The 27,469-nt window shown below is 44.9% G+C and overlaps 1 protein-coding gene across 1 annotated transcript in view; it reads right to left on the bottom strand.

The window, feature by feature from the left end:
• Positions 1-27,469, bottom strand: part of col25a1 (collagen type XXV alpha 1 chain) — a 483,837-nt gene that overhangs the window by 263,800 nt on the left and 192,568 nt on the right. The window contains exon 8 of the mRNA XM_089129575.1: positions 6,981-7,007. Within this exon, the coding sequence (XP_088985701.1) occupies positions 6,981-7,007 (27 nt within the window). The remainder of the gene's footprint in view (positions 1-6,980; positions 7,008-27,469) is intronic.

The raw sequence follows: 27,469 nt of genomic DNA, 5'->3' as shown, positions 1-27,469 counted from the left end.
GGTGGCTCCGCTGTTCAGGCTACTACACAAAGACCAAGACTTTGTGTGGTCCAGTGAGTGTCAAACAGTGTTCACCTCACTACAGAAGGCGCTGGGGGAGGTTCCTGTGTTGGCTCCGGCTGACCCCTCCCTCCCATTCTTCTTGGACTGTGATGCGAGCGGCCAGGGTGTGGGCGGGGTGCTAGCACAGCTAAGTTCAGAGGGTGAGAGAGTGGTGGCATATTACAGTAAGACTTTTAATAAGCACGAACGCCGCTACTGTGTCACACGCAGAGAACTCCTTGCTGTGGTGTCGTCCATTCGACATTTCAAATACTATCTCTGCGGGCTACCATTCACTGTCAGGATGGACCACTCTGCCCTCCAGTGGCTCATGTCCTTCAAAGAGCCGGAGGGCCAGGTAGCAAGCTGGATGGAGGAGCTACAGTCCTTTGACTTTAAAGTGGTGCATAGAGCGGGAGCCCGCCACTCCAATGCTGATGCCCTGTCCCGCAGACCCTGTGCAGAGGGAGGATGCCGCCACTGCAATCGGAAGGAGACAAGAGACTGGGAGTTACAGGCTCAGGAGGCAGCCATCGTCAGCCGGGCCGTGGCGGCAGTGTGCTGTGAAATTTCAGCAACGCAGTGGAGACAACAGCAGGAGGCCGATATGGACATTCAGCCAGTGCTCCAGTGGGTGGACAGGGAGATACAGCCATCATGGGAGGAGGTGGCACCGCTCTCCACAGCAACAAAAGGACTGTGGTCAAAGTTCCAGAGCTTGCGGCTTGCAGATGGGGTGTTACAGCGGGCCTGGAAGGATCCAGTGACGGGAGAGCTGAGGTGGCAGTTGGTGGTCCCCAGGGCAGAGAGACTGACAGTGCTGAAGGCAGTGCATGGGGCCACGGGGGCCCGTCACTTCGGGGTCACCAAAACTCTCCGTTGCCTACGACAGAGCTTCTACTGGGGGCAGTTCAGGAGGGAGGTAGAGGACTTCTGCAGGCGGTGTGATAGCTGCATGGCAAAGAAGGCCCCCTCCGAACAGTCACACGCCCAACTCCAACAGTTCCCTGTCGGTGCACCCATGGAAAGAGTTGGGGTGGACATAGTCGGCCCACTCCCTGTCACGGACAGCGGGAACCGGTATGTGCTGTCAGTCATGGACTACTTCACCAAGTGGCCCGAGGCTTATGCCCTCCCCGACCAGGAGGCAGAGACAGTGGCTGAAGCCCTACTGGAGGGCATGGTCTGCCGCTTTGGGACGCCCCAAACCATACACAGTGACCAGGGGCGGAACTTTGAGTCACGAGTATTTGCCGACCTGTGTCACCGACTGGGCATAAACAAAACTCGCACCACCCCCCTACACCCGCAGAGCGATGGCTTAGTTGAACGCTTCAACAGGACCCTGATCCAGCAGCAGGCCATTACCATTACACCAACGCGACTGGCACAAGCACCTTCCGTTTGTGCTGATGGCCTGTCGGTCCGCTGTCCAAGAATCTACGCCCTGCACGCCAGCTCTGCTCATGCTGGGTAGAGAACTCCGCACCCCGCCAACAATGGCCTTTGGCCTCCCCCCTGACACCCCAGATGCGCCCCCGGGATGAGAGTATGCCAGGAGAGTACAGGACCGCCTAGAGACAGCTCACGACTTTGCACGGGTGCAGCTGCAAAGCGCAGGGGCGAGACAACGTCGGAAGGGCCGCCACCTGGAACCGGAAGAGCTGGTATGGGTCCACAGCCCGCAGAAAAAAAAGGCCGTTGCTCCAAGCTGGACAGTGACTGGGTGGGCCCTTGTAGAGTGTTGGAGCGATTAGGGGAGGTCATATACAGAGTACAGCTACCCCCACGTGGCAGAGGAGTGGCCATACAGAGAGACAGGTTGGCCCCTACCATGGGGATGCTATCCCTGCACACCCGCTTACAAAAGGGCACATAGATACACACCCAGATATTTCCACCTTACCCCACTCCCCAAGGCCACTCTCTCCAGCTCAGGATACTGCAGTGTCTGCACGGCGCCGTAGGCAGACAAGACCCCCGGGCCACCTGAGAGACTTTGTGTAAAGTTGTTGCTGTATTGTTTGTAGTTTCTGTTTCCTCAGGGTCGAGGAACTTTGACAGAGGGGGGTAATGTAGCGAGTGTCAATGACCGTGTAGCTGTCAATCAACTATGGTGAACCCCGGACGCGCTGTTGGTTGGCCGTCTGGGGAGAGGGGAGGGGGGTTGAGGAAGTTCGCCTGTTGTTTTTGTTTTTGGGCTCTGTTCTGAAGCTATGTTCTGAATGCCTGCATGTTGTGATCTGGCGAATAAACCAAGTTAATTGAACTCTGGCCTCGTGTGAGATGCTACAATATATTGTTTATATCGAAATATATGTACATTGTACATATATCAATATACAGTATATTGAGAACATGCACATTCTGTAACGATGCAGGCAGGAATGAAGCAGAGAGTGAATCCAATCGCAAGCACTTTAATAAACAAACAAACAAACAAACAAACAAACAGGTAAACCAGGGTAAATGACAGAACACTCAGAACAGGAACAGGGAACTCAGGACGGGAACAAGGAGACAACACACATTAAACATCAAGAACTCACAAGGACTGAACTAAGGCCCTGTTTACACAAGATCGCTTGGGGGTGAAAGCATAAAAATATTTGATCGGATGTTCCTTGTGTTTACAAGGTGGCGGCGTGTTGGGGGCTTAAAACGCAAAAAAGTGAAACCACCCTCCAGAGTGGAAATCTTAAAAACGCTCCCCAGCCATGTTCCCGTAAGAGTAAAAACACAAAAGTATGTTTGGCTTCGCAGGCGCGTGGACTTGGTGTTGTTGTGTGGCAGTGCTTCACGTTGCCACCAAGCCGCCTGGAGTGCAATCTACATTGAATTTCACACACTTTTGCATCACCATATGCGCGCGGATTTCCCACCCAAAACGCTCGTCTAAACGCAGAATAAAAAGAGATAATGCAACGCCACTTTTGCGTTTTCTCTTCAGAATCGTTTCCGTGTAAACATAAAACACAGCCTACAGGGCTTAAACACTAGCGAACACAAGGGGGTGTTGTTAAACTGAAACACTTGGGAAGACTAATCAACATAAAGGGGAACAGCTGCACATGGGACAAGACACATGGCAGGATCACATGACAGAACAAGACAAAGGAACAAGACAAAACACACCGTGACACATACAATGTACATATACGGTGATATAGTATTTAGTATAAGTACATGTAACATCTAAAATATATATGAATACTTAATAAATATTCAACCTGCAATATGTGCAAACCATAATACCACATATTAACACAGACTAATGGGTAATCTATCAAAAGCCACCTTTATTTTTTTTTAAATCAGGCACAGATACTAAACCCAATTTGAGGTTGAGCTAAAACCACAAAATGCCTTGCATATGGTCAGACAAAGGAAATGTGATTGACTACATTTATTAACAGTGCAACATTTTTAAGAGTGCAATTGAACAGAAAATATTAAAATTATACAATATAAATTAAAGGAATTTCAATGACAAATGTCTCTTTCAATCTTTCAGCAGTGCTGTTATGAAACATAAATAAAATATCTATAAACAAAATGCACAAATAATAAGGAATAAATAAATAATAATAAACAATATACAAACTTTCAAGGACCTTAGTGAAATGTGGAAGAGCATATATGTTTCAATAAAACTTATTTGTGTAATGCAGTTGCAGTAATTATTTGTAAATTATTAAAGATATTTTAATTGAGCTAAATATCTATGCCATGCATGTCCACATGGTTGTTTATTTGGAAAGTATAAAATGTAAATATATTTGGAAAGTATAACACGTAAAATCATATATATATATATATATATATATATATATATATATATATATATCATATAAATATATATATATATATATATATATATATATAGATTGTAAAATCTCTGCTTCATTCCTGCCTGCATCGTAACAGAATATGCATGTTCTCAATACATATTGATATATGCACATTTATTTAAAATATTTTTCCACAATATATGGAGCACCTATTTATACATATATTTTATTTATATATTTCCATATAATTGTATTTAAAATATATTTCACAATATATTGAACACATAACTATACATATATTTTATTTATATATTTCCATACAATTTTAAATATATTTTAAATATATTACACAATGTATTGAACACATAAGTATACATATATTTTATTTATATACTTTCATATAATTGTACATATATTTAAAATATATTCCACAATATATTGAACACATATCTATACATATATATTTTTTATATATTTCCATACAATTTTAAATATATTTAAAATATATTCCACAAGATATGAAACGCATATCTATACATATTGTCACAGTCTCGTCTGCACCGTTCTGTCTGCGTCTCCAGCACTTCACTTCCCAAGATCCTCTCGTCACCCACACCGGAACTCACTCCCTCATCAGTCTCCTGTTCATTGTCTCGTTCATCAGTATCACCTGTTTTCACCCCATTAGGTTTGATTCCTCTGTGTATTTAGTTCCTCCTCATTCAGTCTGTCCTGGTTGATCGTTGTTGTATGTAACCCTGTGTTGCGCCCGTAAACCTGCTTACCTGTATTTTGAATTAAATATTATCTTCATGTGAATCTGGACTCCTCCTGTTCCTCAGCCTGCACCACACCGTGACACATATATTTTATTTATATATTTCCAGATAATTTCATATATATACATATATTGCAAACTTTACAAACTTTAAAAAGACAAACTATATGTAAAAAATATAGTGCCCTTTTATAAAATATAGTGTCTTGATTGCAATATATGTATCTATATATACATATATGGACTATGCATATATTACAATATATCGGACAATATAAATATTAAATCCTATATATGGGAATATATTGCCTAATATATCACATGGTATATTCCAATATACTGCAATATATTTTTGTTTCGTAAGGGGTAAAAGAGACAGGCGTCTATTTGGGATTCGGCTATTCTTTGAAGTTTTACGTAAGTATACACTTAGTTACACTATACTCTTAGTTACACTGTCACTCTACACACAATGCATTGAACTGTTACGTATTCTCCACTAACGTTGTCAGTGTCGATCTATCAGTTATGAAAGGGCTAGCTTTATTAGATAGCTAGGCTATATAATTGCAAAAGAAAAGGCATGTGAGTCGGCTGTTTTTGCCAATTTTAAGGTTTAATTTAAATATTTGCCATTTTAATTTAGTAAATTTGACCATTTGCTTGAGCAACTTAATAGAAGTAATGCATGGAATAATAGCCCTAACTTACATTGTTTAAATTGTGTTTAAACGTGTCGCGCATACGTCCATTAAAGAGTGTGTACAAAGAGAATCGCAATGCTGACAACTTTTTTTTTTAGATAAAAGTTGCAACAAAACTTCTGGATTTTAAATAAAAATAGTAAGTATGTGTTTGTGGTACAGCCGCGGATCAGTTATTCACTGCAAACGCAAATGTGAAAGCACTATAGCACCCGTTACTCTTGCACCGCAACACGCACTGCAAACGGGGTGTGTGAAACGGGCGTTAGATGATAGATCCACCTACAGTTCCTAGAAACTTAGATGTGTTTAACAACTCTTTTTTTTTTTTTCGTACAACAGCAGCACTTATCTTGTTTGTTTATAGCGGATGCGGATGAACAGTCCGGAAACTGACATCTACAGAAACTGACATGCTGACTTCTGACAATAGCGGAAGTTCAAAACTACGCTTGTGCACATATAGCCTACAGTGCGCTCTCGACATTTGACTGGAAAGTAACGCCATAGTTCTGCTGCATCCATCTTCCCTGTAACGCAACACCAGAGTACTGCTGTATACCCTCGGCCTCGGAAACAGTGTCGTGCGGCGCAGCGAATGAAATACATCGGTATGGCGGTATATTAAAAATTAATATCATACCAAAAACATACACCGGTTTTCAGTTTGAACCGATAAACCGCCCAGCACTGATGGACATTGACATGTTTCCAGGAATAGGGTTGCTAACAAAAACATATGATGAACAAGACAATGCATAAGACTTACAAAGAATAACACAATGACTCTTTACCATAATGCTTTTTCTCTGCATTCAAGCTGAACATTATTGGTGCCACTCAGTCTTTCTGCCACTGAGTGGGTGTAACCGCAGTGACATCATGTGCATACCCTCTTTACAAGTCCAGACTTGATGTTTTCCTGACAAGTGTTTAAAGAAACAGTCTGATGGGTTGGAAAAGGGTGAACCAGACAATACCTGATGCCTCATATAATTTACCTGCTAAATACCACATTATGCCCATTTTACTGTATGTTCTGCATCTTGTATATAACACAGGTCTGGCACTTGCTGGAAAACATTCAGTAAATCTTTGTTTTCTTATGTCAGTTTGTTGACTATAAAACAATCCAAAAATGACTGATCAGAACCCCTTTAATCATTGGCAGGCATCGTGAGGAGCCCTTTGAAGCTGCCCAAGTATGGATTTGGGAACATCAAAAATGGACTATGCTGATTCCCAATCACTAGCATTAAATGGAGAAAATATTTTCCTCCCAAACCTTAATTTCTCTTTGGGTAAGGAAAGAAAGTCATGTATATTTTGGATGGTCTTGGGGTGAGTAAATAATCAGGATATTTAATTATTATTATTTTTATTATTTCATTTTGGGTGAACTATTCCTTTAATATATTTAAAAATGGTGTTTATTCCTGTGAGGCAAAGCTGATTTTTCGGATTTTTCGTGTCAAATGTACCTTTATAATTTTTGTGACCATCTAAAAGTCTTTGTTGTCACTGATAAATCCAATGCATACTACATAAGATGATCAATTTCTTTTAAAAGAAGTTGAATACTTATTGTAAACTTCACAATTATTTGATATTAGGCAGAAACAGGCTTCCATGATCTGTAAAACAAAAGCTTCAACTGTACATTACCTTCTGTCCAGGAGGGCCTTCAGGTCCCTGGAAAGAGAAAATGACAAAAAGGAGTTAAAACGCACCCAAGTGAACCAACTAAATCAATCTTATGCACTGCAGTGTACTTTAAACTAACCTTTTCTGCTAAGCCACTATTGTAACTATTTAATGAGGCCTGAATTATAAAAAGTGTTGATATTGATAATGAAATGATATTTATGATTATATTCCAAATTGTATTTCTTTGTTACCATACCACATTGTTATTTTTCAATATAAACTAAGATAAGAAAATGGCAGGCCTTTGATAAGTGTCCAAAAAGAAAAGCCATTTCTTTGTCTGATTGATTCAAGCATTGACCAAAAAAATATGTTGTCGTCTGTACACTGGCAGGCAAAGGAGCCAGCCTTAAGCAAATTGCTGTTCAAATCTCCCTCTGGTTAAGGACAACAAAAACATTACCATAAAATATATATTACATTGTTATGTAAAATACTAATCACACCAGGCCATAAAAGACAAGAACAATACAATGCCTAGATTTGCCCTGAAATTTTTGTCCAAGTGACAGAAGTGGAGATTTCCATTACATGAGAGTAGATGTTAAAACTTCATGCAGATTTTAGGCTTTTGCCAATATACAGGTAAGCAAAACTAAGATGTAGCTTTACAGTAAATGGTAAATGAACTGCATTTATATAGCGCTTTCATAGAACTAATGGCCACCAAAGCGCTTTACATTTGCCTCACATTCACCCATTCATACACTCATTCATACACCGACGGCGGTGTCAGCCATGAAAGGCGCCAGCCTGCTCGTCGGGAGCATCTGGGTTAGGTGTCCCCCATAAACTATGCTTCTCCATCCATTTCTGTGTGGCGCTAATGGCTGCAGTGTACATGGCGCGTCAGCACACACGACGGCTGCAGATACAGTGTGGTCTCCCTAGTGAACCAGCACGACAACCGTCTGGACTGAGCCGAGTAGGGTACATCTCTAGGGTCTTCAAGTGGGCACCTTCCGCCCACAGTGTTTCATCGACTAGCCCACGACAGGCTCGAAGAGGGCTCGACAGTGACTCTGGTGTCCCCTTCTGGCATCCCAGAGTCACCCCCCTCCGTCCGCTACTCAACTCAGCCCAGCTTACTGACCTCTACATCCATCCTGCTGCTGAGACCTAACCACAATCTCACAATCTCTCTGCAACCCAACGATACGCGCCAACCTGTTTGACTAAGGCTGTCGAGCCCCACTGGTGCGTTAATGCAGTTTCAGTGGCAACGGTTCCGTATGGCATACCGCAAAACACAATATCTGCCCAACCACCCATCTATTCACGCAATATACACAGGAACGTAATGACTGTAAATACTAGGCAACCTATACAAATAAGGCAACAGACTCTTCAAGTTTTCCAGAATTCTACAAAACCATATCGTGGCGGCCTGTACACAGCCAGCTAGAATCTTTCCGTCTCAACCACAGCCAGTTGCTGTTCCTTTCTGCTGTTTCAGATAAGTTCTTTATTGTGCAACTCAACTCTTGGCCACTGAATCCGACGTCTCTGAGGAACCGGGTTGTAGAGTGTGCCACAAAACCTCGACAACCCACTTCCACTGGATAAACCTAGACTCTCCATCCTCGCTGTTCTGCTCCAGTGGCCAGATGAGCATACCGCAGTTTCTTCCTCTCATTTGCCTCATCTACTGCATCCTCCCATGGCACTATTAACTCTATCAGTTGAACAATGCGTGCTGATCTAGACCACAGAACAATATCTGGTCGTAGGTTAGTGGTGGCAATCTCAGGTGGAAAAATAAGCCGTTGACCAAGATCAGCCAGCATCTTCCAGTCCCTAGCAGCTTCCAGTTGTCCTGAGCAAGAATTGGTGGTAACACCTTTTCTTGGTGGTTTCTCACCTGGGTGGAGGAATTTTATCTTCTGCGTGTAATGTTTTGCTACAACAGGCGGCAACTTATTGGTCATACTATGCTTGCCTTCCAATTCTAAAGCCAAACATTGCAGTACTTGGTCATGGTGCCAAGTAAACCGACCTTGGCTAAGAGGTCCATCCTGTCAAAATGTGCCTAAATGTGGCAGGTGATGAACACAAAGGACAAGAGGGATCCTCTCCTACCCAGAGGTTTAGGTTCTGTGGTGATGGGAGAACATCATATGTTGATCCAATAAAGAAACTGATCCTACTCTCTTCCATTGACCAAAGATCTTGCCAGCCCATCTTGCGTTGTTCCACACTCTCCCATCTCATCCACTCTCCCTGCTTAGCCTGGAAAATGGCCTTTATACACCTCATCCTCTCCTCTTGCTTTCGCACCTTGCTGACTACCAGCTTCCTCCTTTGAGCTAGGCCTGCCTTGTGCCATTTAGGAGGAGCTAAACTGAGCCCAAAACCCCCTCTTCCATGTTGTACCTGTCCCATGATATCCCCAATTTGAAAGGCAGCCTTTGCTTCTACTACAGATTTCTTTGCTGACCAGTTTTTACCAGTTTAACACAGGGGCGGCCTCCCTTACACATTTGTTGCGTGACTCTACTAAGGTCATTTCCAGTCTGACCTTGGCACACTTAAACTCCTCGGTTAAGGCAGAGACTGGCAGCTGCAATATTCCTTTACTATAAAGTCCCACTCTGCTGAGGCAGCGTGGAACTCCCAACCATTTCCTCTTGTATGAACTTATTAATGCTTATCCATTGTTGTCAAAGAAACCTTGTACACAGTCAGTGGCCACAGCAACCTTGGCAGTAGACCAAACTGAAAGCATCAGAGCTTTAGTTTGCCTGGTAGAGCACAGCTGTTTATGCCCTTCAACCCTTCCACTGCTTGTCGTCCAACTTCTCCTACTCAAACTGTGTCCTTTAGATCCCCATCGTACCATCTCCCAAGACTCTTCACTGGCTTCTCAGAAACTGTTGGTATTGCCTCACCATTAATGAAGAATGTTTTATCTATTACCTTTCCTTTAACTATGGAGATGCTCCTTGATTTAGAGGGCTTAAATTGCATTCGTGCCCATTCAATATTATCTGTTAACTTCCCCAATAACCGATTAGAGCAGGCTACTGTTGTAGTCATGGTTGTCATGTCATCCATGTATGCTCTGATTGGTGGTAGTCGCATCCCAGAAGCCAAGCGTACCATTGCCATGGTAAAAGCCAATGGAGAAATTGTGCATCCTGCCATTATTCCAACCTCTAAGCATTGCCATGCAGTGCTGAATTTTGGAGTTGAAAAACTAAATTGCAAATCTCCAAAATATGTTTTTACTAACTTTGTTATAGACATTGGTACTCTGAAAAAATCAAATGCTGCCCAAAGAAGTTCATGTGGCACTGAACCATATGCATTAGCCAAATCCAGGAATGTCACATGGAGCTCCTTCCTCTCAGATAACCAGATCATCCAGATAACATTGATGTGTTCTAAGCATCCCGAGAACCCTGGAATGCCCACTTTTTGAACTGGTGTCAATGAAGCCATTCATTGTCAAGGTAGGTGGACAATCTCTGGACAATAATGCTGAAGAAAATTACCTTCAACGTTTAATAGCGAAATAGGACGAAATTGACTGATGCTTGTAGCATCCTTTTCTTTAGGTATAAAGACTCCATCTGCTCTGGGCCATACTCTAGGTACAACCTGTTTTTCCCATGCCACTTTCATAAATTTCCACAGAATTCGCAGAACTCCTGAAGCACTCTTGTACACTCTGTATGGAACTCCACTTTGGGCCCTGGAGATGATGAAGCCCTTGCATTTTCTCAGAATGCTCTACCTCTTTCCACTTAGGTGCACAGACCTCCATTTGGTATTCTGGTGGGTTGATAGGTGGTATGTCTGATGGAATTGACATAGTCTCATGCCTTTTTGCATCTGTATTATGCATGTCCTCCAAATATCTCTCTAGCTCATCCCTAGATGCTTAGTGCCATTCTTCTTACTGGTGAATAACTTCTTTACAAAGAATAGGCATAAATGCACACTACAGGCCTTTAACTTCCCTTAACTGTGAAAGGGCACCATACTTCCTTGTACACAGTGGTTATTTTTTACTAGTCACTGTTTTTTTTTTTTTTTTTTTTTTTGGAAGGCAAATATTGCCTGCTACAGTATATGTGATGCCTGGAGCAAAGAGATCGTCTCGGTTACGGATGTAACCCTCGTTCCCTGAGTAGGGAACGGAGACGTTACGTCAGAAGTGACGGAGAATGGGGGGTTTCGCATAGAAAGCCAATCCTCTTCGAGTATTTAACAACGAGCCAATGGCATGAAAATGCCTTGGGGCTGCGGAATTTGCATAGCGTATCTCCGCCCCACGCAGTGGGTATAAAAGGAGGAAGTGAACGCAACCACAGTATGTCTTCGCTGAGGAGCCAAGGCTGAACTCTGGCGTCTACCCAGCGATACAGCTGAAGTGGCAGGGAGACGTAACGTCTCCGTTCCCTACTCAGGGAACGAGGGTTACATCCGTAAACGAGACGTTCCCTTTCGTAGTCACTTCGAGTTACGTCAGAAGTGACGGAGAATGGGGGTCAGTGCCATCACGCCATCTTTAAGCTATCTTCCAGTGCCCAGTGAAAGTCTGGACCCCTGAACCTCTTTTTTTTTTTTAAGGGATCCCACTTTGACACAGGATTACCAAGGTACACTGGGAAACATATCCCGGGAGGGACATGCTACCAGATGCCTACCGAAGGAGGACTTACAAATACGCATATGGCCGCATAGGAACGCATATGGAGATCACTGGAGCACCAACCGCAGCTGGCTACTAGAATTTAACTCCAGGGGTGGCAGATGGCTTGCCAAGGGAAGACACATGCTCAGAGAGGCTTACAGTGGATAATACACATGAGACAGTTACCATAGGGAACCGTGCACATGGAGGCACCTAGCCGGCATCCAGAACAACAGCAGTAGTGCCCGCATCGTCGGTGCTGGAGGACTCAAGGCTTCAACGGAAGACACTGAGGAAATATCGCACTTATCCGAGGAGTGGAATGGCGAGCAAGCGAAGACACCAAGTGAAGACAGAGCAGTGCCAAGGCTGGGTCTGCCTCCTCCAGGTGCAGCGCTTGCAGGTTCACCACCTGGTCCCGGAAGGGAGTGGTGGGAACCTTGGGCACGTATCCAGGCCGGGGTCTCAGGATCACGTGAGAGTAAGCTGGCCCGAACTCCAGGCACGCTTCGTCAACGGAGAATGCGTGCAGGTCCCCCACCCTCTTGATGGAGGCCAGTGCAACCAGGAGTGCTGTCTTCATGGACAGAAACTTTAACTCTACCGATTGCAAAGACTCAAAGGGAGGCCTCTGCAGAGCACTTAGAACTACTGAGAGGTCCCAAGAGGGTACGAGGGGAGGACGAGGCGGATGTAGCCTCCTCGCTCCCCTCAGGAACCTGATGACCAGGTCGTGCTTCCCTAAGGACTTACCTTCTACTGCTTCAAGAGAAGCGGCAATGGCCGCGACGTAAACCTTAAGGGTGGAGGGCGACAGCCTGCGCTCCAACCCTTCTTGCAGGAAGGAAAGCACGACACCGATTGAACATCTCCGGGGGTCTTCTCCGCGAGAAGAGCACCAGCTGACGAAGAGGTTCCACTTCAACGCGTAAAGGTGTCTCGTGGACGACGCTCTAGCGGAAGTGATGGTTGCCGCCACCACAGGTGGCAGCGAACTCAAACCTGCATCTGTGCCGAGCGTACCCTCGGTCAGGGAATAAAACTGGGCGCAGTGGGATGAGTCCCGGGAGGCGAACAGATCTATCTGTGCCTCCCCGAACTGGTCCCAAATCAGCTGGACCGTCTGGGGATGGAGTCGCCATTCACCGGAGATATGGCGGACCCGTGACAGCTTGTCGGCTGCAAGGTTCCGGTCTCCTGGAATGTATACTGCACGAAGGGACCTCAGGTGCTTCTGACTCCATAACAAGAGGTGGCGCGCGAGCTGCGACAACCGGCGTGAGCGTAGACCCCCCTGGTGGTTGATGTACGCTACTGCAGTGGTGTTGTCTGAATGGACAAGTACATGTTGACCCCTGAGCAGCGCTCGAAAGCGGTGCAGAGCCAGGCGTACTGCCAGCAGCTCGAGGCAATTGATGTGCATGAGGCGCTGGGGTCCTGTCCAGGAACCCGCGGCTGCATGCCCATTGCACATGGCACCCCAACCCGTGGTAGATGCATCCGTGGAGACAACGAGATGCCTGGAAAATCACTGAAGAGGGACAACGGCCCGTAAAAAGCTGAGGTTCGACCACGGGAAGAAGGTTCGGCGGCACGCTGGAGTCACTGGAACTCGGAACGAGCCGCGATGCCATGCCCACCTCGGGACTCGATCGCGAAGCCACAGCTGAAACGGTCTCATATGAAGCAAAGCGAGCGGCGTTGCCGCGGCTGCGGATGCCATATGCCCCAGGAGCCTCTGAAAAAGTTTCAGTGGAACTGCACTCTTGCCCTCGAACTGTCGAAGACAAGTCAGCAGTGAGTGCGCGCGCTCGCTCGTGAGCTGCGCGGCCATGGCGACCGAGTCTATCTCCATGCCGAGAAAAGAGATCCTCTGCACGGGGCAAAGGTCTCTGTGTTCGCAAACCTGTTCTCGAGAATGTGCCAGTATCAGCCAGTCGTCGAGATAGTTCAGGATGCGAACCCCGTGTTCGCGAAGGGGAACAAGGGCTGCCTCGACCATCTTCGTGAAGACGCGAGGGGACAGAGCTAACCCGAATGGGAGAACCATGTACTGATATGCCTGGCCCTCGAAAGCGAACCGAAGAAACGGTCTGTGTCGAGGCAAAATGGAGACATGAAAGTACGCGTCCTTCAGGTCGATCGCTGCAAACCAATCCTGAAGCCGAACGCATTCGAAAATGCGTTTGGCTGTGAGCATTTTGAACGGTAGTCGATGGAGAGCATGGTTCAAAATGCGCAGATCCAGGATTGGTCGTAACCCACCGGTCTTCTTGGGGACAATGAAGTAGGGGCTGTAAAACCCGGACCTCATCTCGGCTGGAGGGACCGTCTCGATTGCACCCTTCGCCAGCAGGGTCGCAATCTCCGCTCTCATGACCGGGGCATTGCCACCGACCATCGTGGAGCGAACTCCCCTGAAACGGGGAGGAGACCGTGCGAACTGAATCGCGTAGCCGAATCTGATCGTTCTGATGACCCAGCGGGACAGCCCGTGAAGCTCTAGCCAAGCTTCCAGGAAGTGTACCAGCGGGGTCATACGAACCACAGACGTCCCCCCGGAGGGGCAGCGAGGCGGGTCGACTGGCATGCGCGCAGGAGTTACCCTGCCCAGATGCACGGTCGAAGCCCGCTCCCCGACAGAAGAGACCAGGGAAGGACCAGCGTTCCACGGGGGTCTGTTCTGCCGGGGGTCTGGCGATAGAGGGGGAGGGGAGTGGCGTAGTCGAGGGACGACACACGCTCCCTTCCGCACCCTCAGAGACAGAGAGGAATGAGTGGGCTGACGCACTGGGACGTCGAGCGCACTCATTCCTGTGATGATGTCAAGTCTTTCTTTAACCAACTCAGGGTACTGCCCACCCGTGGGTGAGCAGCGGGGAGCTGAGAACAAAAGATTCTCCCCCGGCCCTCCACCGGGGGAAGGAGGGGGCCTGCTACCGCCTCCTGGGAAAAACTCGACTTCACAACTGAGCAGCCCGTCTCAGGAACGTCGCTTTGCCTGGCGTTTAGCAGGGCGTGCGGCCTGAGGGGGCTGTGACGCCTGCCTGCGGCCTCCTCCGCGCCGCGACCCGGATGAAGGCTGCTGCTGGGGCCGCGTGGGAGGAAGGGGAGCTGCAGGGGGGCGTCCTCGGCGGCGAGCAGAAGGAGGCGTCTGCACCGACGGAGGCAGCAGCTGGCCGTCGGGGCAGAATATGTTTGATCGCCTCCGTCTGCTTTTGGGCAGTCGAGAACTGCTAGGCAAAGTCCTCGACTGCACTGCCGAAAAGGCCAACCTGGGATAGCGGGGCGTCGAGCAGACGAGTCCGCTCGGCATCCCGTGTATCTGCCAGGTTAAGCCAGAGATGGCGCTCCTGGACCACGCTAGTGGCCATCACTTGACCAACGGAGCGAGCAGCCACCTTCGTTGCCCTGAGAGCAAGGTCTGTGGCCACTCGCAGTTCGTTAAAGGCCGTTTGGTCAGTCCCCCCCTCGTGCATATCTCTGAGCAGTTTGGCTTGGAAAACCTGCAAAGTGCTCATTGCATGCAGGGCGGAGGCCGCCTGTCCCGCCGCTCTATAGGAACGCGCCGCCATAGCAGACGAGAACCTACAGGCTTTGGATGGGTGCTTAGGAGGACCACGGGAGGAGGCGCTCTGTGGACACAGCTGCATCGCAACAGAGTGCTCCACCAGGGGCATCCCAGTGTACCCACGGGTGGCCCCACCATCGAGGGGAGGAAAGGCGGGGGAGGCTAGAGCGTGCTCTCGGGAGGACAAAGGAGCCTTCCAAGTGCGCGTCAGCTCCGCATGCAGCTCGGGGAAAAAAGGTATTGGGGTCGGCTGTGGCCTTGCGGTGGCAGCCTTGCCCAAAAACCAATTATCCATCCGTGAGAGATCGGGGCAGGGCGGAGGGTTCCACTCTAACCCGATACTCACAGCGACCCGAGATAGCATGGCCGTTAACTCAGGATCAGACACGGGCAACGCTGGCACTCCCGAGGGAGGCAACGCAGCCGCATCCTCATCTCCCGAGGAATCAAGCCCACCTTGTGATGCTGCGATCGACATCGCATCATCCTCTGGAGCGCCGAACGAAACAGACGGTACCTGCGAAGAGGCAGACGGCTGATTCGAACTGGCGCTCGCTGGCTCTACCACTGGAGCGGGGGGTGTGGCCCGAGGAACTAGCGTCGGGCTTTGTTCCACACCGTCACCGTCAGATCACCCTGGCCGCGAGTCGAAGAGCTTCTCGTGGAAGAAGCAGATCGAGTAGCGGGGACGGGGACTCTCACTTTTGTCAGATCATTGAGTCTAGATCTCAGTGTAGAGATGGTCATTTGTTCCCACAGAAGGAACATGAGTCATCCACGAACGCTGCTGCAGCATGCTGAATGCCCAGGCACACAGAGCAGCGATCGTGACCATCAGAAGATAACATGAATCGACCGCACCCAGAAGAACACGGGCGAGACATCTTTAAAAAGACGTGCCACGTGCAGCTCTTCACTCTTCACTCTTCAAATTCACTCTTTCAGCGCTGAGGCGACCAGGGAGAAGCCCAAAGTCTGGCAGACCACTGCTCAGATCGCAGGCGATGCAGAATCTCGCTGGGTACCACCGTCACACCAACACTGAAGAGGACGCTCGTTTCGAAGAGTCTTTGGATCAGTGAGAATGGCTTTAGGAGTGAAGAGGTCTCTTGGCTCCGAAGCGAAAACATACTGCGGTTGCGTTCACTTCCTCCTTTTATACCCACTGCGTGGGGTGGATATACGCTATGCAAATTCCGCAGCCCCAAGGCATTCTCATGCCATTGGCTCGTTGTTAAATACTCGAAGAGGATTGGCTTTCTATGCGAAACCCCCCATTCTCCGTCACTTCTGATGTAACTCGAAGTGACTACGAAAGGGAACTAATATAGAGTTAATCAAAGGTTTGGGACTGTGTGTTATTTTGGTGCTAAACAACATTGCCAGGGTGCCATTTTCTGTATGGAAAAATGTTTTCAGAGCTGAGCAATTCAAGTTGTGTATTTCAAGGGCTGAATATACTAGCTAAACCACTGAGATAAATGGGAATGCTTACAGCTTTATCCATAGAACTCCTTGTGCACCAGCAGCATTGATGTCTTTAATCAAAGTGTGCAACTTCAACATGCTAATGAATCATGGTGTATACTGCAAGTGTTCAAGCCATACTTTAGGGAACATGTTCACTCCATTGATTAATCTATTAAAGTGATGAATCAATTAAGAAATTGTCACATACACTGAAAAAAGGTGTATGATTTACTTTGAAACAATTTTCAATTTTCAATTCTCAATTTTCACAAATAATTACAAAGAAATGGTTAACAAATTGAATTGAATATTACAATTTAAGTAGAAAAACTGAAATATTATTTTCATAAAAAAAAAACTTACTCCTTTCCTCTCCTATAAAATGTACTCTCCTAATCTTTGTTTTATTTACAACTTAGAAAACTCTAACAGTGAAGAGGAATAATGAAGGAAGTAAACCAAACCACCACTGACTGGGCAACTTCAAACTTCACAATATTATTCACAGTACAGAAAAAATAATTATTAGACTATATTTTTATAGTAAAACATGGCCAAAGATGCCCATCAAGTGCTAGTTAAGATAGACCAGCAAGTATAAAACAGCACAGATGAAACATCAGGATACATCTTTTTTAGCCCTTAAATGCATTTTGTTGTATATTTAGAGTGTTTATAAGTACAGAAAAGATGAAAATATGCTCTTCAGGTGCTTCGTTTATATCTTTATATTCTGTTTTGGTCATATTTTTCAACCTGTTCAGATTTTTCTGTTCTCTATGATGATTTTGAACAATTACCTCACAGTATTTGCAGCGGAATTGACAAATAAGGACATCGACTACCGGTCCAACACTTCGAGCAATCCGCCATTATTATATTACTCGCTCCGATTTTGTAGTCCAAGCTCAATTCCTGTGATGAGATGACTAAACGACTCAACGCCTGTGAAGAGACTACTCAACGTCGGCAATATGTTATGATTAGCTAACTATTTTTTCTATGTAAATTTCTGTGTACATGGACTTTCTGCTTAGAAAAGCTGCTTAGAAACAATATGTATTGTGAAAAGCGCTATCCAATTAAAGTTGAATTGAATATGTTGCTTCTTGCAGGTTTCAGCAGATTTTCAAAGCGAAATATCCAGTCAGTGGGGCTAAAAGTATGTTCAGTTTTATCCAAAACAATTGCATGTAAATCAAACATTTATTACAACATATAAAATTAAGTGCCTGTTGAGTGGCAACAGGTCAATGCTCTATCAGGTTTGAACAATTTTTACAAACGTGGGCATTAATGTTTCCATAGCATCAAGACTATGGCGCAGCATCTTGTTGCCTTCTCAGGGAACCAGATTACATAACCACCGATGTTCCCTTTTGAGGGAACCTCGACGCTATGCCATGGTGTTAGCAGTATGGAAACATTAATACCCATGCCATCATAATGGATATTGCCTGCTCCACAAGGCCTTAAGTGTGCTAGTGGAATGGATTAACCCAAGAGGACTCGGGAGGCAGAAGTTGAATCCATATCCACTCTATAAATTCATATTAATATGTGGGAATAGGACCAGCCTGCCGCAGCACAAAGTCTTGCAAGAGCGCCTTTTTAAAAAGCACCTTAGAGGATGCCAAATTCTGGGTAGAGTGCCGCGTGCCTCATATGTACTAGACATCAGTAACCTAGTAAGATAACGTCTGCTTGGTGGCAGTGGAACCTCAACTGCGCCCACCAGAGTAAATGAAAAGTTGATCAGATAGGGTGCCCTATGACTTTGACTGTCCAGGGGCAAAATGGCACAGGTATAAATATGGAAGTGGATGCATGTACTAGTTGCTTTTTCGCTGAAAAGCCGAGCGTAACTCGGAGTCAGCGGTGGTCCAGCAGTAGTAGCAAGGCATCCTTGCATGTGCAACCAGGACGTTCCCTTTTAGTTGAGAACGTCAGACGTAGTCAATGTCGACTGAATGGGATACCCAATTGAAGATGCTGCTAGTGCTGCCACTTTCCAGTGCCTGGACAAAAGCCTCCTGAACCTTCCGCAACTTGAGTCGGAGATGGAAGGGATTAGGCCAAGAAAGTCACTGCTGTTCCACAGGACCACTGGGAAAGCATACCCTATCATGTCAAGTCAAGTATATTTATATAGCACCTGTCACAATATAGATTGCATCAAAGCAGCTTCACAGTATCAATCAAAACATAATAACAATGTTCATTTCTTAGTGGAAAAATATCCACCTTTTGTAGAGCTGATCAATGGTATTGATCAGCCCGTTCTCATCCCAAGGCGTCATACTGACGCTTTTGCCAATGCATAGACATCCAACGCACATGGCACGTTTTAGCGTCAATATGAGACGCAGATATATATGAGGTAGAAGGCACCTCCTAGTGGTCTTACCTTAACCCTACCCCAGACATAAACCTATCCATACTCTATTTATGTTATATTGACGCTGAAGGGTGCCATGTGCGTTGGATGTCTACACATTGGAAAAAGCGTCAGTATATGATGCCTTGGAATGAGAATGCGTTGTATTAATGATTGATAAATTAATTTGAATATCACCAAATGAGCAAGCCAAAGGCAACAGTAGCAAGGAACCGAAAAACTCCATTAAGTGACCTAATGGTGTCCAAAAACTCCATCAGGTGACCCAATGGAGAAAAAAAAAAACCTTGGGAGAACCCCGGCTCAGGCTCTAATAGGGTAAAAAATGTAATCAATGGAAGGAAGGGACGCTGTGGAAACCACATCCTGCCCGAAGGAAGGTAACAAGTGGAAATATGGACTGGGCGGATGACCAGGCAGTACAACATATGGAATGTCACTGGGACAACTCCAGCCTCCAGCCTAGGGGGGAGGACCAACCGAACAATGACAGCAGAGGGAAGACATGGGCTCGCCAGATAAAGCCGTACCGTGGAAGAATACACATATGGGATCGCCGTAGGGATCACAACATATGGACCCAGCCTAACACAGGTTACACCAGTGCATACGATTGATAGGCCTGGCTTCGGACGTTCCGCCACGTCTGTTGCCGAAGGGTATGGAGGAATTCAACAGGGTTCGGCTAATAAGGAGAACTCAACTGGAGCAAGAATTGTGCACGTATCAAATTCATAGGAGGGGAATGGCGCAGCAAGCCGACACTTCGAATCGGGCTTACACCGTGTCCTAACTACACGCGACGCGATAAAATTCCAGCGACAGCAAGTGTGTCTGTCCACACTAGACGCGACGCGACTGTGAGATGCCACACATTCAGAACAGCGTGTGAACCTATGGTGTGAGCGGAGTCTCTCTGTGAAAGCGCACTGTTGGCCCGCACTCGCATTGAATATGTGTAAGGACATAATCAAATCAAGAAATAACATTATTAAAAATCAAAACATTAACAAAAAATACTCATTGACTAATTTTGTTATGAAGTACAGTCGTATGTTTGCATAGAATTCATTTTGAACGCTATATTATATGCTTTCAAAATCTGAGGTAAATTATCCGTTATCGCTTGTGGCACAGTGACCTATTTTTAACTAAAAATAAATAATGTGTACTCATAACCAGTGTACTTTCTTCATTCTGTCAGCCGCGACGTCGCAGAAATAGGAACCGTTTCTAAATTAGAAACTTCGCGTATCGCCGTCGCGTCTGGTTAGGACAAAAACTCTGATTAACATGGAAAAGATACCTTTTATCGCGTGTCGCGGCGTCGCGTCGCGTGTAGTTAGGACACGGTGTTACAGTGAAACTGGCTTCATGTGAAGGGAACCCACGAGAAAATAGGCTAGTTCTCTAGCGAACATGAAGAGTGATGCCAAGCCCCCAACTCTATTTAACATCTATTCTGCGAGATTTCTCACGGACACGCCCATCGACGAAAACGCGCAGATAGCACAACTTAACATCGTCAATGCCTTTAGAAGGCACAGCAGAAATTTGAAGATGATCCAACTAAATCCCTAGGAGGAGTAAGTTAAAGTACGTAATGAGTAAATCATCCAAAAATGGCGGTAAAATTCGAAATGGCCGACTTCCTGTTGAGTTTAGGGCAACGCTCCAGGAGACTTTTCTGTGCGTCTGGACATGGTAGATGTACCACAGAAATTTCGTACATGTCGGTCAAACATGCGACGGGGACTGCTTCGTTAAAAGTCACTTCCTGTTGCCAGCAGATGTTGCCACGTTGGCAAGATGTTCCTGTTGCCACGCCCATCCGCGAAACCCACAAAATAAGAAATTTTTCACCAGTCCTGACATGCGTGCCAAATTTGGTGAGTTTTTGAGCATGTTGCGCCCCGAAAATGGCGCTTACTTTGCAGAAAAAATAAAAATAAAATAAAATTAAAGCTGCAAGCAGCGATGGGCGGGCCCTCGCACCTGTAGCACGTCGGGGTCTGAGGCGGCCGTGTTATATTTTCTGCAGCTCAGCCAGTGCGGATGTGCATTTGCTACGCTGCTTCGTTAAAGGTCACTTCCTGTTGCCAGGAGGTGGCGCTATGACTGTGGGTGAATGTCGGCATGTAGATTTGTTCAGGGCGGGACTCTTGTCAAACGTGTTAAATTTCGTGCAGATCTGGGCGTTTACAGCCAAGTTACTAAAACTTCCTGTTTCATGGCGAATCATCGACGCCACGGACACACCCATCGACGAAAACGCGCAGAGAGCACAACTTTACATCGTCAATGCCTTTAGAAGGTACAGCAGAAATTTGAAGTTGATCCGACTAAATCCCTAGGAGGAGTTCGTTAAAGTACGGAGTGTGTAAATCTTCCCAAATCGGTCGCCAAATTAAAAATGGTGGACTTCCTTTTGAGTTTAGGGTATGGGTTCTTTAGGCTTTTTTGTGCGTCTGGTCATGGTAGATGCACCACAGAAATTTCGTACATGTCGGTCAAACAAGCGGCGGGGGCTGCTTCATTAAAGGTCACTTCCTGTTGCCAGCAGATGGCGCTATGACTGTGGGTGAATATCGGCATGTAGATTTGTTCAGGGCGGGACTCTTGTCAAATGTGTAAAATTTCGTGCAGATCTGAGCATTTACAGCCAAGTTACTACAACTTCCTGTTTCATGGCGAATCATCAACGCCACGGACACACCCATCGACGAAAACGCGCAGATAGCACAACTTTACATCGTCAATGCCTTTAGAAGGTACAGCAGAAATTTGAAGTCGATCCGACTAAATCCCTAGGAGGAGTTCGTTAAAGTACGGAGTGTGTAAATCTTCACAAATCGGTCGCCAAATTCAAAATGGCGGACTTCCTGTCGAGTTTAGGGTATGGGTTTTTGAGGCTTTTTTGTGCGTCTGGTCATGGTAGATGCACCACAGAAATTTCGTACATGTCGGTCAAACAAGCGGCGGGGGCTGCTTCATTAAAGGTCACTTCCTGTTGCCAGCAGATGGGGCTATGACTGTGGGTGAATATCGGCATGTAGATTTGTTCAGGGCGGGACTCTTGTCAAATGTGTAAATTTCGTGCAGATCTGAGCATTTACAGCCAAGTTACTACAACTTCCTGTTTTATGGCGAATCTTCGACGCCACGGACACGCCCATCGACGAAAACGCGCAGATAGCACAACTTTACATCGTCAATGCCTTTAGAAGGCACAGCAGAAATTTGAAGTCGATCTGACTAAATCCCTAGGAGGAGTTCGTTAAAGTACGGAGTGTGTAAATCGTCCTAAAATGGCCGCCAAATTCAAAATGGCGGACTTCCTGTCGAGTTTAGGGTATGGGTTCTTGCGGCTTTTTTGTGCGTCTTGATATGATACACGTCCCCACCAAATTTCGTGCATGTAGGTTGAACGTGGACGAGGGGCTAATTATTTCCAATTTTCTAGGTGGCGCTAGCGAGCCATTTTGCCCTGCCCATCCGCGAAACCCACAAAATACGAAATTTTTCACCAGTCCTGACATGACTGCCAAATTTGGTGAGTTTTTGAGCATGTTACGGCCCCGAAAATGGCGCCTACTTTGCAGAAAAAATAAAAAAAAAAAAAAATTAAAGCTGCAAGCAGCGATGGGCGGGCCCTCGCACCTGTAGCGCGTCGGGGTGTGAGGCGGCCGCGTTGCATATTCTGGAGCTCAGCCGGTGCGGCTGTGAATTTGCTACGCTTCATTAAAGGTCACTTCCTGTTGCCAGCAGGTGGCACTTTGACTGTTGGTGAATGTCGGCATGTAGATTTGTTCAGGACGGGACTCTTGTCAAATGTGTAAAATGTCTTGCAGATCTGGGCATTTACAGCCAAGTTAATACAACTTCATGTTTCATGGCGAATCATCGACGCCACGGATACGCCCATGGACGAAAATGCGCAGATAGCACAACTTTACATCGTCAATGCCTTTAGAAGTCACATGAGAAATGTGAAGTCGATCTGACTAAATCCCTAGGAGGAGTTCGTTAAAGTACGTAATGAGTAAATCATCCAAAAATGGCGGTAAAATTAGAAATGGCCGACTTCCTGTTGAGTTTAAGGCATCGCTCCAAGAGACTTTTCTGTGCGTCTGGACATGATAGATGTACCACAGAAATTTCGTACATGCCGGTCAAACATGCGGCGGGGGCTGCTTCGTTTAAGGTCACTTCCTGTTGCCACTAGGTGGCGCTATGACTGTGGGTGAATATCGGCATGTAGATTTGTTCAGGGCGGGACTCTTGTCAAATGTGTTAAATTTCGTGCAGATCTGGGCATTTACAGCCAAGTTACTACAACTTCCTGTTTCATGGCGAATCATCAACGCCACGGACACGCCCATCGACGAAAATGCGCAGATAGCACAACTTTACATCGTCAATGCCTTTAGAAGGCACAGCAGAAATTTGAAGTCGATCCGACTAAATCCCTAGGAGGAGTTCGTTAAAGTACGGAGTGTGTAAATCATCCAAAAATGGCCGCCAAATTCAAAATGGCGGACTTCCTGTCGAGTTTAGGGTATGGGTTCTTGAGGCTTTTTTGTGCATCTTGATATGATACACGTCTCCAACCAAATTTCGTTCATGTAGGTTGAACATGGACGAGGGGCTAATTTTTTCCAATTTTCTAGGTGGCGCTAGCGTGCCGTTTTGCCACGCCCATCCGTGAAACCCACAAAATACGAAATTTTTCACCAGTCCTGACATGTGTGCCAAATTTGGTGAGTTTTTGAGCATGTTGCGGCCCCGAAAATGGCGCTTACTTTGCAGAAAAAATAAAAAATAAATAAATAAAAAATAACCCTAACAGTTTCAATAGGGTCCTCGCACTGTTAGTGCTCGGGCCCTAAAAATAACCCTAACAGTTCCAATAGGGTCCTCGCACTGTTAGTGCTCGGGCCCTAAAAAATAATCCCAACAGTTTCAATAGGGTCCTCGCATTGTTAGTGCTCGGGCCCTAAAAATAACCCTAACAGTTTCAAGAGGGTCCTCGCACTGTTAGTGCTCGGGCCCTAAAAAGAAAAAAAAATAATCCCAACAGTTTCAATAGGGTCCTCGCACCGTTAGTGCCCGGGCCCTAGAAAAAAATAATAATCCCAACAGTTTCAATAGGGCCTTGCACAGTTAGTGCTCGGGCCCTAATAATAAATGAAGAATATTACAAATTGTCATGCAATTATTAATGTGAATGAATGGTAATTCACGTCACATCATCATCATCACTATTATACATGTGACGTGATTCGAAATCGAATGCTAATTCAAAAGACGTGCTGTAAAATAATGCATTGTGATAGGTCATTTCGGCTCCAAGTCAGACAAGTTTCTCTTCTTTGCCGTCTTCCGTGTGTCCATGGCGTAAAATGAGGGCGTGGGGGGAGTGGAGACTTGAATATTTAGGGGCGTGTTATTCTAATGATTTCTAACGGGATTTATCAAGGGCAGGAATTGCGTACATTTGAATTTCAAAGTTACGCACATTTTCATAAATCAGGCGGTGAGAGGAGTGTAAGCATAATCTTACGCCAACATATACGCCCGTTTCTACGCAAGAATGATAAATGAGGGCCATTATGTCTTGTATGAATTTAGAGAAAATACAGTATACCACCAAGGGATCTGAGAATAAATTTTACAAAATATTGCGCCCCTTCTTGATATTTTTTGAGAAACCAACTACAACAATATTAGAGTAGCTACCCTCTTCCCTTTTTTCTCTCTGTCTCTCTTCCAGGCTTGTGCAAAATTCAGAATTTTAGAATTGGCCTCCATTCAATTCATGAATTGGAATTTGAATTGAATTGACTCCGCCCCCCAAGAAGTTGAATTTGAATGACAGGAAGTGGAATTAAATTCATGGAAATTCAAAGAAATTCCACAGTCACACAACAGAAAGAATGTGTTGAATCTCAGTTTGTGCAAATCTATTTAGAGTTTTTATTTTTTCCCACATTAATTTCCCATATGTCTAGAACAATTATGTGGTTTTGTTTTATTAATACAGTGTATACTTTTTTCTTTATTTACCCTGAAAGAAATGTTAAATGTGACAACATGCCCCATAGGAGGGGAACATTGTAAAATGAGGGGCACATTTTAACATCACCATATAACACCTTAAAATGCTATCTGATCTAATCAAAAAAATGTACAAGTCAAACCAAAATATTTTCTTAATAAAATAAAATTAACTTTTTCATATAAAACAATGGCATTTTTAATAATTAAAAATAATCAAATTTTTGATTTTACAGCATGGTTCAAAACAAAATAATAATTAATCAGTTCTGAAAATTGGCTTTCAGTCTTTATTTACATGTTTCTCATGTTTTCTCAATAGAATTCATAAAAGTATAGAATATAATAGCATATTTCTAATAGGAGCACAATGTAACGTAGTGTGACAACATGCCCCCAATTGCACAACTGAGGTTTAAACCCTGCTAGTGTCTTTTTAAGGACTATATCAGCATTAAAGGACTATATCAGCTGTTAAACAACAGATTTGAGATTAAAAATTTTCAAATTTGTCTAATTTTAATTAAACACAAAAAAAGAGATGAAAAATTAACTTAAGTAGGAAATGTACTTTTGCTATGGTTTAATGTTCAGTGATGTCTTACAAAGATCTCTTAATTTTGGCGCAAATTTTTCTCTGTATAGTGTTGAAATGGCAACTAGTAAATATATCAAGTTTCGTCATGCTAGCGTGTGGAAGTATTTAAAACAAGTGAGTTACAGCTAGCCCCGCGTTACGTTGTGCCTCGCACTCCCCTACAGTCAGGGTTAGGAAGGTTACTTTGGAAATGTAATTGCTCACTGTTATAAGATAACCCATTATAAATGTGGTTTAGATTAATTTACTTGAATTACTTTATCAATATAATGCAATTTCCTTTTAATTTGGATTTTTTCCCCCTAAAGATTTACTAAAGTAACTCTGGGAAATGGCCTTACAATTACAATAGATCAAACTTATTATTTGTTCTGTGACTAGAGCTTTTAACATTCATTGCTGGGAAAAAACATTTCCTGGTAGTTCTCAAACTAATATAATTTATATAATATGCAATCATATCTGATATATATTGTAAAGCTACATTGTTTAACACTTCACTTAAAATATCGCAGCCCATTCTCACTCCCAAGGCGTCACCTAACTGACGCCTTGGGAAGCATTTGACCATGCTTCAATATCTGACGCTTTAGGCGCCCTTTAGTGTCAGTTAGATGACGCCCAAGGATCGCGTGTACCCTACCCCCACCCCATACCTAAACCTAACCGCGTCCTCTAACTGACGCTTTCCTTTAGCGTCAGTTAGATGCCGCCGTAGGATCGCATCATGTAAGTGACGCTAAAGGGCGCCTAAAATGTCAAATATTGAAGCATGGTCAAAGGTGACGCCTTGGGGTGATAATGTGTTGAATATCGATATGAATTTCTTAGAATTTTTATTGAATTGTAATTCTGCTTCCTTTAATTCAAATTCAAATTGAAATTCTAGATCCTGTTTTTGACATCAATTCAAATTCAATTCAAATTAAAGAATTGAATTGGAATTTAGTAGTCATTCTCAATTCAATTTTGAATTGTGCACAAGCCTGCTCTCTTCTTACCATTTTCACCGTTATGTACCACAATATAGACTGTGTTCTAAATCATATCTAGTAGGACTTCTTAATGCAGGTATGTTTGTAATTAAATGGAAGGGTGGGGTTTGTTCTGTTTAAAAAAGGGAATATGTGTATTTCATCATACAGTAATTGTTTTTGCAGAGTTGTCATTCAATAAAAAAAAACTTTGAACGATAAGAATGATTCGGGACTGATCTGATCTGACTCTGAGGAAGGAAAAGACAAAAACTCTCAACTCACTAACCCCGTTGCTATTTGTGATACAACCTTTTGAAGACTGTGATTGCTTGGTTGTCCAAGAAGGAAAAAAAAGAGCAATTTTAAGTATAGGGTTTACTCTCTCTCACACCAGCCCGTTCTCATCCCAAGACGTCATCTGATGCTTTTGACCATACGTCAACATCCGACGTTTTAGGGTACCTTTTAACGTCAATTAAATGACGCTATCTAAAACTAACCCTACCCCAGACCTAAACCTTCCCACATCATCTAACTGACACTAAAGGTAAAGCATCAGTTGTACGACGCCCTAGGATCGTCATCTAACTGACGTCAAAGGGTACCCTAAAACATTGGATGTTGATGTATGGTCAAAAGCATCAGTTAGATGACGTCTTGGGATGAGAATGTGTTGCTCACACACACACACACACACACACACACACACACACACGCACGCACGCACGCACGCACGC

This window comes from Pimephales promelas, chromosome 1, assembly GCF_988280905.1.
Source record: "Pimephales promelas chromosome 1, fPimPro1.hap1.1, whole genome shotgun sequence".
Lineage (NCBI taxonomy): Eukaryota > Metazoa > Chordata > Actinopteri > Cypriniformes > Leuciscidae > Pimephales > Pimephales promelas.
This window is presented reverse-complemented; position numbering and strand designations above follow the sequence as displayed.